The sequence below is a fragment of the Rhinolophus ferrumequinum genome, chromosome 2, assembly GCF_004115265.2.
Source record: "Rhinolophus ferrumequinum isolate MPI-CBG mRhiFer1 chromosome 2, mRhiFer1_v1.p, whole genome shotgun sequence".
NCBI classification, from domain to species: Eukaryota; Metazoa; Chordata; class Mammalia; order Chiroptera; family Rhinolophidae; genus Rhinolophus; species Rhinolophus ferrumequinum.
Window position 1 is genome coordinate 48,871,351 of NC_046285.1, and position 12,424 is coordinate 48,883,774.

Consider the following 12,424-nt stretch of genomic DNA (forward strand, 5'->3'; position numbering starts at 1 on the left):
TTTGGTGGCACTGATCTTACAGGGAGCCCTCGATCCCTCTCCCCAGCGTAGGAGGCTGGTCCTGAAGGCTGTGTCCCAGCCCTCTCCATGTATTCCCTAGCTGGAATTGGCAAGGGGAGGGAGCCGTAGAGGCTTCCTCTGGCATGCTCAGACCCTCCTGCCTGGTAAGTTCCTGGACGCCTACACCGCTCTGCATCCTACACCCCACCCCGTTCCTCTCGGCCCTACTTTCTGCCTTGCCCTCTTCCCTTCCTCATCATGGCCTTCTCCCTTGGTGCTTACTTTTACTTTCTGAATGCAAACTCTGTTCTGACTGAAGAGTGGTCCTTCCGTAGTGAGCACCTTCCAGGCAGGACCTGGGTGCCTCCACCGAGCAGGGTTGGGAGGCTGGTGGGACCTGGGAGGCAGTGTGAAGAAGTCCCTTCCCGGGAGTTACTGAGCCTCGGGGCTTCCTTGATCCACCATAATTTTAAATGCCTTAATGTTCTCAATTCCTTTTTTATTATTATGTTAACAAATGACAAGACAGTCACCATCCACGGTCACTTCTTTCTGATAACCCCCGTGCTCAGCATGTCCTTGACCTCAACATGCTATTTCTGGAGCCTGGAATACTGGGTGAAGGATCTTAGACTCACATTTTATAACTAGTAGGAAGCTATTGAAAGATTCTGAGCAGAGGAAACAGGCCATCAGCGTGAAGGTCTGAGGTGCCAGCGGGGGGCTAGGTTGGAGTGGGAATACCCGGGGAGCCATAGCCATGGTGTGTCCACAAGGCATAAACTAGGGTGAGGGGGCAAGGGGAGGTTTGAAAGCATTTATGGAAAAAGTCACTGGAAATCACTGTCCATTTTGTTATAGAAAACAAGAGAGGCGTCAAGTGTAAACGTTGAACTGTATTTTCCAAAGTGTGAAAATCCTCTGGGCTGATTGGGGAGTGTGTTAAAAACAAATGATCTGGTCCTATTCCATACATTTTGATTCAGAAGTGTGGGCAAAGTGGAGCCTATGTTTTAAAAAGAACCCCAGGTGATTCTTAGGCATTCTAAAGTTTGAGAACCTGTGGCTTCCAAAATTCAAGCCTTAGTGATGAAAAGTATGGTGACACCATAAACAGGCATCCAGGCACCAGGCTGAGGAGGTTCACCCAAGAAGGTGCCAAGGACAAGACGAGTTCATTCACCCCAGCCCCCTCTGTGTTGGGAAGGGACAGGTGTGGGCTGGCTGGGAGCGGGGGGGTCCCAGGGGAAGGAGGTGGCTGACACTTTTGTCTTCCGGTCTTTTAGCAGCTGCCACCCAGCATGGTTAGGACCACAGTTCTCAGGAAAGAGAGTTTATACACCTGCTAATGAATTTCAGCTGAGCCTTTCAGAAAAATGGTGGCGTCTCCCACCATAGCAGGACATTTATTTTAATCATACCTGTTCCAAAGAGGGAACAGAGAATGAATTGCTGGTAATTGGGCATTTCAAGTGGTGCCTACATGCTATCCGGGTGGTACTGGCAGTGTATGAGCTATTCCCCTTCAGAACTAACGCTCAGTGAGCGCTGCGAGGAGACAGAAACAACGATGGACTGTCCAGGGTGCTTTTACACACTGTGTGAACCTGAACCTTTAACAGAACGAAATATGTTGTAAACACTTGATGATGTGTAAACTCTCCTGCCTTGGTCTCAGAATAATGGCTTTCTAAAGAGGGCGGAGGGCGGGAGCGGGAGTTCTTCAGTTTACTTAAAACAACAAACCATCTTGCTGGTTTTACTGTAGATCAAAGAATCACACAAACTTAATCATCAATTTCAAATAAGATGACTGCTCAGAGTCAGACAAAGGAATCAGAGCTGGGATTGTGATTCCACAGCTGTTCGGAAACCGTCTGTATTTCCTTCAACGGTTTTTGCCCTTTATCACACGGGAAGTTCTCAGGTCAGATTCGTTGGGTTCATTCACTCATGTATTCAGCAAATACTCATTGAGAACACAGCAGAGAACCAAACAAAGCCCCTGCCCACGTGGAGCTTACACACGGGAGGTAAAGAGAAAGCATCACCACAAACAGACAAATATGTGGTAGGTCACATAGTGATAGCCAGTGACGTATAAGCAGAGAGTTAAATGAATAAGCCACAGCGCATGATTAAGAAGAGGTTCCAGGCATATGAAATGAGACCTAAAAGTCCTTGAAACTAGAATGAACTGGCTGTGTTCCCCAAAATGGGAGAATGGCCAGAGTGGCTGGTGAATGGACAGCAGGAAAAAGGAGGTGAGAAGTTTGGAAAAATGGCCTGGGTCTATATCAAATCAGGCCTTATAAGTTATGGAGAGAATTTGGATTTTCTAAGTGTGATAGGAAACAATTGTAGAGTTGCAATAAGGGGAGTGTCATGATTTGATTTATGTTTAAAGTAATAGGTCGGGCTACTGTGTTGACAGGGATGGCAAGAGTAAAAGGAGAAAGACCACTTAGAGGGGTGGTGGGGTGAGTGAGGAAAGATGGCGGCTCGGAGTAGGGTAGTTGTCATGGGAACAGTGTATAGGAAAGAGCAAATAAGAAAGACTCTCAGGCTTGTGGCGAAGCAGTTAGGTGAATTGTGTCATCTCTTGCTGAGACGGGAAAGACCAGGCGGAGAAGCTGGTGAGGCAGAAGGGAATAAACATATCTGTTTTAAATATGTTAAGTGTGAGGTGCCCATGATCTGCCAAATTGGAGAGGAAGAGTAGACAGTTGGATACATGAGTTTCAGTCTTAGGAGAGAAATGAAGGCTGGAACTGTGAATACGGAAATTACCAGCACATACGAGTAGATGATATTGAAAGCTGTGGAACTGGATGAGGTCATCCAGGGAGGAAGAGAAAAGAAAGAAGAGGTCCAGAACTGAGTCCAACATGTAGAGACTGGGCAGATGGGGGGGCGGGTTAGAAAAGAAGACTGCAGGGGAGCCCAGTGAGCCTGGGGGAGTTCCCAGTGAGGATGGGGTCTGTACAAGGTGGGCACCGCTGGTAAGTAGGGTGGGAGGGCCTCAGTGGCCAGGGATTCAGAGCCTGAGTGGCTGAGGACAGCCCAGCAGTGGAAGTCCTCAAGGAAGGATGGTCCAGAGGGAGGCAGGAGGGAGTCCCTGTGTCGGGACAGCCTGGTGCAGGGCGTTGGAGCCCAAGTGAAGTGAGCAGAGTGTCTGTATGAGGGTTGCCTGGCATGGGTGCAGAGACTGCGCGGGTTAAGGAGCCATCCTGAGGGGCGGGGGCTGTGGCACGCAGTGTCCCAGCCTGGGCCGAGTGAGGAGCACATTCATGCCGGGAGGGCAGCCCCGCTTAGAGGACCGGCGACCAGACAGGGTGAGAAGGCGTCCATACAGGGGCTGGCTAGGCAGAGGAAGTTTACTGGGAGGTGGTCTTAGAATTAACTGCAGAGGAAGAGAAGGGAAGAAGGATTGGATAGAGGGGAAAGTTGAGCTCCAGTGTCATTTCAGGGAATCCTCAGCCATCTGTAAGGCATTCTGAAGATGGGGTGACCATTCAGAGCAGACGCAGGATGGGGGAGAGAACTGGGTCTTTAGATACTGGAGTTCATCAATACACACAAGCCAGCCTGGGAAGGGGTGTGCCCTCGGGCAAAGGTAATAATCCCCAAAGGGGACTGACAACTGAAGGCTGTCTGCCTGCTGGTGGCACTTCCAGCCATCATGGTAAAACATCCTGTCTGGCATCTCACAGCATCCACCTCCTACGTGGTCTCAAAGTACCTCCCTCAAATAACTATTCATTACAAAGGGAGTAAGAGAAACCTTTGCAGTGAAGAAGGCTGGAAGACTCCACCTTAATCAAATGATCCAAGGTAACATCTCGAGGAACGGGACAAATTGGAATTGAATCCTACCTGATAGAATGCAGCGGGAAAAACAAGAATCAATTCTGTGGTACGCCTGATTCTAATCGTGAGAAAACATCAGACAAACCCAAATTGAGGGACAATTTATAAAGTAATAGCCCAGTAACTGTTACAAGTATCTAGGCAGGCAAGTCAAGAGAAGCCTAAGGAACCATTCCAGATTAAAGGGACAGCTTAACACAACGCATGCGTCTGGACTGCATCCTTTTGCTCGAAAGGTCAGCGTTGGGACAGACGGCAAAACTTGAACGGGGTCTGGGTGTTAGATGGCAGTGTCGCTGCCAGAACCACTCAGCTTTGAATCCTGACTCCACTAGTTGATAGCTGTGTCAGCTCAGGCAACTTAATTAACTTCTCTGATACTCATTCATCCAAACATGGGGATAGTCACTCTCACCTCCGCGGTTGTCTGAGATAGCATCGACGAGATTGAGCAGTGCGTGCCGTGGCCTAGTGCTTGACAAAGAACAAGCCCTCCATGGTCTCTTCTTCCAAGGAGAGGAGCTGCTGTGCCCACGATATAATAAAATTAGGAAATATTTGTGTGAGAGGGAGATTTAGGGAGATGGGTCTGATCCAGCATCCTCAATTGAGGCCGTGAGGTCCGGAGAGGAGAAGGTGCACACACAGCTGGTCACAACTGGTTGGGGGCAGAGCTGGGACAAGAACCCAGGCTCATCTGATCCCAAGGATGGTGTCTAAGTTAGGACGATTGTGACGGTGTCACATTGTAGTGATGCTTCAGGAACCTGCAACACTTGGATGTGGAAGGGGAGCTTAGAAACCAACTTAAAACTGGATTCAAAAGGGGGCTGTTTCTAAGTGCAGGGGCCTCTTACACTGGGCTGGACGATCCTTGGGGGTCTCCTCTAACGCTAAGTTTCTATCATGTTAGAAGAACCCGAAAAAAATCAAGTCCCAGAACAGAAAGCAGCTAGGCCCTTGATTTTCTCCCATTAACTCAGTTGTATTCATGGCCAACTGTTCAGAAAATATCCAGTTCTCTTCAAAGGGACTTTATCTCTTCTCCTTAGCAGATAGAACTGTCTCCTCCCCTGAAAAGCTCTCTGTCTTGATTGTATGCTGGTTGGAATAAACACAATTAGAAGAGGAAGAAAGGGGGTGATTAGGGAATTATGCATAATGACTGTTAGATGGGCTCCTAAATCTGCTTCAGATGTGAGTAGCTCTCTTGGAAAAGGCTGTTCTGGACAAGGACTAATTTCTGGTTGAGAAGTTGGGACATGAGAAAGGAGGAGGAGCTTTGCAAGTTGTTTACGAGGTTGTCTGCCTGCTGTAGTGGCAAGGAGTCCCGGACTTACTGAGCGAAGATCAGTCTCTTACTGAATGGGATGCTGCAGCTTCTCCCAAGAGAGCAGGGCAGGAGCCTCAGCCATGTTTGCACTTGACAGTTCATGGCTATAAACATGGATTGAGTGGCTCCTGCATGTGCAGTGCTGGCAGGGATGCTGGGGACAGGGGCGGGATGAAAGGGTAGGATATACTGTGAGAACCCCATCCACCTTCAGGAACTACCTGCCTGCCGAGTGGAGCCGCGGAGAGGGTGGAGATACACAGGAAACTTTGCATGCAGACTGTGAGAGATGCTAAGGTAGAGTTACTATGGGAATACGGAGACATTCACCCCCAAGTTGTGTGTTGCGAGGGATGAGTTTGAGTTGAGTTCAGTTCGACATGTCTGAAGCGAACCACTCAGTGCTGAGAACCATGCTGTATCCAGCAATTAGACAGGCCTGTGGGCGATAATTGTGGTGTGAACAGAATCAGAGAAGAGTGATACTACCCTTGCCTGAGTGGGTTATTAAAGAGAACAGGCTTTCCAAATCCAGGGATTTTGAGATGGTGCTTAAAGGATGAGTAGGAAGGAGCCTGGAAGCGGATATAGGGAGAAAAAAGAGATGGACATTTTCAGCGACGTTAAACATAGCGACAGCCAAACTCAGGAGATGGGAAGCAGCTCTTGCGATGTTTAGGGGTGAGGCGGGAGCTCCTTGGAGGTGGGGTTGAAGGTGAGCTGGGGCTGCCCACAGAGGACTGCATGTCAGGTGAAGGGGCCCCTCAAAAACCAGGTCCCAGTGAAATGCCCCTTCAAGAACGCACGGGTTAATGCCATGTAAGCCTAAGTTTGCGTTCTTTGAATGGATTTGGTGTCCCTAATTTTTTTTAAATTAAGATTCAGCTATTTTACACCTTAGTGTATAAAAGGGCTTCTTTAAAACTAGAGGCACATCTTGCCAGCATCAGTAGACGACTGTCATTTTATGCTACTTCCCACTCAAGTTCAGAGGCACAACTGTCATTGATCAAAAACAGAGCGTGAGTATGAAAATTGAAAAGAAAAACAAAACTTAAGGAAAATCTGTCGTCTCCATGCTATGGAGTGCCCTGCTATGGTTACATACACTTTGGTAAGATCCAGGGCTTGGCTAGAAATGCAGTTTGTTCCTGAACCAGTAATGTTCAGGGACTGACCAGAAACTGAAGCCTATCGACACCCCCAGTGCTGTACAGTGATGGATGGTGTGTAAGGTACTTGTCAGAGCACATGTCTCTGCTTTCTAGTCTGGGAAGCTGGATTATACTCCCAGGGTTGGGGGACATGGAATCTGGGTTAACAGAGCATGTGGTCTAAATGTGTGTATCCAGCCATTTCGGCTCTAAATGGTCTGTCTGATAGCAAAGGAGTCGGAGATCAGCATTTTAAACAATAGTTCATATATGAATTATGTTTATCCTTGAGTACTTGTACAGTCTCTCTGTCTTACTAAAGTAATTTGGTTCACTTCCTAAATCATTTGTGTGTGTTTTTATCTTATAAACTGATTTCCATGCAGTTTCTCCATCCTCACTGAGGTTGCACATGTTTTCCCCACGGCAGCAGGTCTGATGGCAGAAGCTGGACTAAGTGGAGGCCGTGTAACATCACAGAGCAATCACAGTTATATTTAAACTAAGTAAAAGCCTCTCAAATATGAAATAGAGTTTTAAGCGATTACAGTAGAGCTAATTAAGAAAGTTGTCACTAACTGAAAATGAATCGACATTTTAAAGAAAGCAAAAGGACCTAAACAGAAAACAAATCGCTTTTTCAAAAAAGTTCAAATGTTTTGAAATCACATCCAGGGGATATAAAAGGTAGCCATTTGCAAACGAATGGATGAAATGCATTTTTCCTTCACCAATTCGTTTGAGAATAACCTATTTTGTTAAAGTAGAAATAAAAAAAAAAATGAAAAGAAATAAAATAAAATTCATGAATACAGTGCCAGACAAGCAGATCACACTTAACTGCTCAAAGCTCAGTGAAAAAAAAAAAAATGTGATCGGAAAAATCTGTCATCAATTCCACAGCATTCATGAAAGGCTGTAAGACAGCTCTTTCATATATAAAAATCATCCCCAAGCTTCAATTCATACTCAAAAGGGGACTAATAAAACTTGAAATGTGCATAAAAATTATAAAATTGCACTCTCCATGGTACACAGTCTATGGGACTCTGTGACGAGAACCTTGCAGGCTGCTGCTCAGTATTCCCTTTATACTAGAGAATTGGGGGATCAAATTGTGGCGAGTCAAGTGAAAGTGCACTGTCCTGATTTTTTTGTTGTTATTACAATTTTACCATACGTAATACTAAGGAAACGTAGGCTGTTCTTTCTTCTAGGAAAGGAACAATTAGAGTCCCTTTCAATGCTGCCTTTCAGTGTTTGCAAAAGGTAAAAATACAGTTAATTTCCTACGGCAATTTCTTTATAGAGATATTCCTCCAGAATTAAATGTATATAGTCAAAATTGGTTTTATAAAAGGTTTAAATCTCTATACCCAATGTTTAGATAAAGTCATTTTTTGGAAAGACTTTTTCTTCACTTGAATGGAAAATGACCTGACCTTCCAGTTTTGTGAAGTGGTTGTTAGGTAAACCTCATTTATATATTCCTATGTACATTTCTCTGAACTAATATCAATATCAACTTGTGGGCTTTATGATACCGTCTCTGAAGACTTTGAAGGCTTCCATACTTTGCACAACTGCAGGCATTAATTTATCTCAGTGTCAGCGGAAGTGAAGCCGAAAGCTAGCATTCTGTAAAGCTAGAACTCATATGCCTGCAATCCATGGAATGATTTGGCCTACCTGCTTGCCCCAGGGCAAGCTGTAGAAGAGACAGAGGAATGGATTAAAGTAGCCTTTTAAACAGGCCCACTTTATTTAAATCGTTTTCCCAAAAGTCCTTCTAAAATCTGAGAAGGCTAGTGTATTATTAATCAAATGTGCAGTTAAAAGTTTAGTGCAAGACTCAGTTGAGTCTTGGCAGGATCTGGAACCGGCGTGTCTGTACTATAATTCTGATTAAATGGTGGCCTCCTGACTAATTGAACATCAGCTCCTCAGAGGCCAGAAGATGACCTGCTTCCCTTCGCCCCCATTTTTGTTAGGCCTTCTGAGCAAATGCAAAATGGATGGTAGAGGCTTCGGTCCTCCCTACAGTTTAAGGCTTTTATTAAGGGGTTTCCACTTCCCCACCAAGTGCCCCTCAAGACAACATATTTGCTCACCTTCTCTGCACCCCTTCCTCGTCTCTCTACTGCTCCAGCCACCTCTGTTCCAACTTCTTTAAACACCAAGGAAAATGTCTTGAGGCCAAATGACTAGACCTTAATCCTGAAAGAACACGGAGTCTCCACTACTTCCCAAGGGAATCATAGATACTAAAGGCCTTAAGGGTGCAAAGACCTTACTTTATTTGCTTGGTTGGTTGGTTGGTTGGTGTGATTGGGGGAGAAAAATGGAAACAAGCCAGAGAGGACAGTTTTCCTGGTGATCCACAGTTTGCAGCACAGCTCCACTTGGGGACTGACTTCTCTGGACTTTATTTCCAGGATTAACAGGAGAGTCCTAGAAGCACAACGAGGCAGGATTCACCTGACTGGTTGCCACCGCTGTGGAACTGCCCTGCTCTGGCTCTGCCTAATTTCCTCCCAATGTGTCTGACTTTATGTGGTTGGAATAAAGGTAGCAACGGGGTGAAACTGTACCAGACGGTCTGTGTAGCTTCTTTGAAATCATGGACTAATTAAGGCTGAGAAAACTGAAAAAGTAATGAGGGGATATTCTGGAGATCAAAAAAGGATGAGTTGAATGTAGTTGAGCGTTGGTTTAGTATAGTGCCAGTGATAGCAATGAAAGCCCCTGCATCCACAGGGGATTCAGCAGTTCCACCTGGACTGCTGCTCTCTGACTGGAATGAGGACTCTAGGACTCTAGCATATTGTCACTTGTCTTTCCTTCTGCCAGCAAGTCACTGTTTCTGTCTTCCTCCTCTGACCAGGTGTTGGACTGGATTGAAAACCATGGTGAGGCCTTTCTCAGCAAACACACAGGGGTTGGGAAGTCCCTACATCGAGCTCGGGCCCTGCAGAAGAGGCACGATGACTTTGAAGAGGTGGCTCAGGTAAGATGCAGGGTGTGTGTGTGTGTGTGTGTGTGTGTGTGTGTGTGTGTGTGTGTGTACAGGGTGAGGGAGACCAGGGCTATGGCTTTGGTGTTTGCTGGGGCATGTCAGGTGGATAGCCCATAGTTTCCGCCTGATGCAAGGAGACTTTTGTCTGCTATTGGATCAGCAGGTGAGTGGTGAATAGACTCTTAGTTTACGGTCTTCAAAGAAAATCTTTCTGCCAGCATGATCTATAAGAGCCTTATCTACACGGTGGTGAAGGCAGGAGGGAATGACATCAGACCCAGCAACAGCCCAGAGCTACCCCTATGGCTCTCCCTGCAGGTGATGGGAGCTGAAAATCAGCACCAGCTCTGCTTACAAAGTTGTATATCTTCCAGGACCTAGAGGAAGAGATAGCACCTGTTCACCAAGCATGCACCCACATGTGCCCAGAGAGTGTGCCTTTGTATCACTGGCACAATATAGTCTGTAATTTTCACAATATTCAACCTTTTAGCTGAGCTGCCCACTTGATCCAAAATGGGCACCGTTTTCTAATTTGCACAAAGAGGCAGGATGAGAGCCCATTTGTCTTACTGGTGGAGTGATCGAAGAGAGTTTCTGTTCTGAGCCTCCGGTCCCCAAAATTTTATCCTGTCTCCCTTGGATTCCTTTTTTGGGGAGTTTACAAATGGATCCTGAAAATATTCATTTTCAAGATGAAATACTGCTGTCCCGTTCTTTTGTCAGCTGTGATCAGTGGAAAGTAAGACACTTAAGAATAAGGCGAGGAAAAGGCAGCTCGGGAAGTGTCCGCATGGGGCAGGGTGCTGCTGGAGCAGTGAGGATGACAGCTAAGGTTTCCACATGACCAGAGCTGGCTCCGATCCCACTATATGGGCAGTCTTCAGTGTGGGGGTCACGCTGGACAACGTGCAGAGTCCTCAGCCTCACCAGGAAGACCACCAGCGCCCGACAGATACACACTGTGGGTACAAAAGGAGAGGGATTGCCAAGAACCAAAGGAATCTTCCAGAGGACAGGAAAGCCGTGGAGCATACCACAGCTGTAGGGGAGCTGCGAGTATATGCCGAAAAGTGAGAGGCCTGACAGGAGCTAGAAAGACTGTATCAGCAGTGACCTGAGCCTGGTGAATGCATGTAGATTAGACCCAACCTATGGAATAAAGCCTTGTATGAAATCTTTGTGCACTGTTGGTGGGAATGTAAAATGGTGCAGTCACTATGGAAAACAGTGTGGTGGTCCCTCAAAAAATTAAACATGGAATGACCATATGATTCAGCAATCTCACTTCTCGGTATATATCCAAAAGAATTAAAAGGTGAGCTGTGAAAAGGTATTTGTACACCCATGTTCATAGCAGCATTATTCACAATAGCCCAAAGGTGGAAGCATCCACGGATGAATGGAGAAGCAACATGTGGTTTATCCATACAATGGAATATTATTCAGCCTTGAAAAAGGACCCTGTGACATGGATGAACCTTGAAGACAGGATGCTATGTGAAATAAATTAGCTGCAAAAGGACAGACATTGTATGAGTCCACGTATATGAAGTAATAGGATAGCCAAATTCATTGAGGCAGAAAGTCAAATGGTGGTTGCCAGGGGCTAAGGGAGAAGCGGGTGAGGAGTTAATTATTCAATGGGTACAGTTTTAGTGTTGTGAGGTAAGGAGTTCCGGATTTGGATGGTGGTAATGGTTACACAACGTGAATCTACTTAACGGCACTAATCGAGTTTTGTTACGTATATTTGACCACCACCACAACAAAAAGAAGCCACAAGGACCTTCTGCAGAATGAACTGGACTATACCCACATAATACCGACACAGGCCCAGTGTGCCTTTGGTGGACAAGATGTAGTATGGGCCTAAAATAGCTGGGTGCTGGGCATTCTGGGTGCCTCTTCAGTCTGGTAGGGGGCAAAGGATGGGAGAGGGCCATCTGGATTCCCAATCTGCTGAGAGTGAGGGTTGTGGTATCTGTTGGAATAGAGCTATCCCATAGCTTCGGTGCTCTTGCCTTTTGCCTGTCCTGTGGCTCAGCCCCTCCACACTTAGAGAGGACCTCCCCAGAGCCACCTACAACCCTGACCCAGCCCACCTCTCCTGCTCTGTTCCTGCTGCAGCCTCATAGGCAATGCCAGCCTTGGTTACAGGATCATGAGGGAACTGTCATTTCTGAATGTTGTTACAACCAATGAAGCCTGGAGGCCACCCTTACTTTAACATTTCTCCCAATTGCACTCTGCTTTCTCGTGGATGCTTGATATGTCTTCCACATGGGACAATGCCTTTCATTTAGCACCAGACACATTCATTTAAATTCATAGTAGAGAAAGAATGGACACATTTTTTAAAGCTTAGGGTTCCATTATGTGTTTTATATCCCACCAATCCTGAATGGTGGACAGTATTAGCTTTGTTTTATAGAAGATAACACCAAGGCCCAGAAAGTTCATCAGTGTACCCAAGTCATCCGGCTTGTTGGTGGCTCTGCTGGAATTCAAACCCGGTCTGTCTGACTCCAGAGTCATGTTCTTACCTAACTCTGTGCTGGCCCTCCTTATTGAGGTGTAGGACCTGGGTGTAAAACTCATTTCTGAGTACCAGTTTGCTCGTGGAAACAGGACGAAGAGCAAGAGTGAGCGGAGGGGTGCTGCTGTGGCCATCCCGTTCGTCATACATTACAGCTTCCCCTGGCCCTACCGATGACAAATTGCTTGATAGAATCCACTTCTCCTTGCTTCCTGATAAGACTGTATCTTTGTGAGAAAGAAGAGAGAGTTCTCCCTTCCAAAAGGCTCCTGTTTTTATGAGGAATGTTTCCTCTGGAAAGGGAAAGAGCAGATGTGGAACGCCTCCCTGCAAAAGGGAACACCTAAGCGAGGGGCCGTGAGGTCACCACGTGGCCCCATCCATAGGACTCTAAAGATGGGTCATGTAGTCTGGAAATCAATCCTGTCTTCTCCCTTGTCCCTACTCTGGGGTAGGGAGTGGGCAGTGGTGCCACCTAGCTTCCAGGAATTGGTAGTTCACTTAAGGAAACC

General features: G+C 46.4%; 1 protein-coding gene across 19 annotated transcripts in view; it reads left to right on the forward strand.

Moving 5' to 3' along the window:
- KALRN (kalirin RhoGEF kinase) overlaps positions 1–12,424 on the forward strand; it is a 615,365-nt gene that overhangs the window by 282,377 nt on the left and 320,564 nt on the right. For all 19 annotated transcript variants that reach the window (XM_033132405.1, XM_033132467.1, XM_033132483.1 and 16 more), the window contains exon 10: positions 9,242–9,364. In XM_033132405.1, coding sequence (XP_032988296.1) covers positions 9,242–9,364 — 123 coding nt within the window. The remainder of the gene's footprint in view (positions 1–9,241; positions 9,365–12,424) is intronic.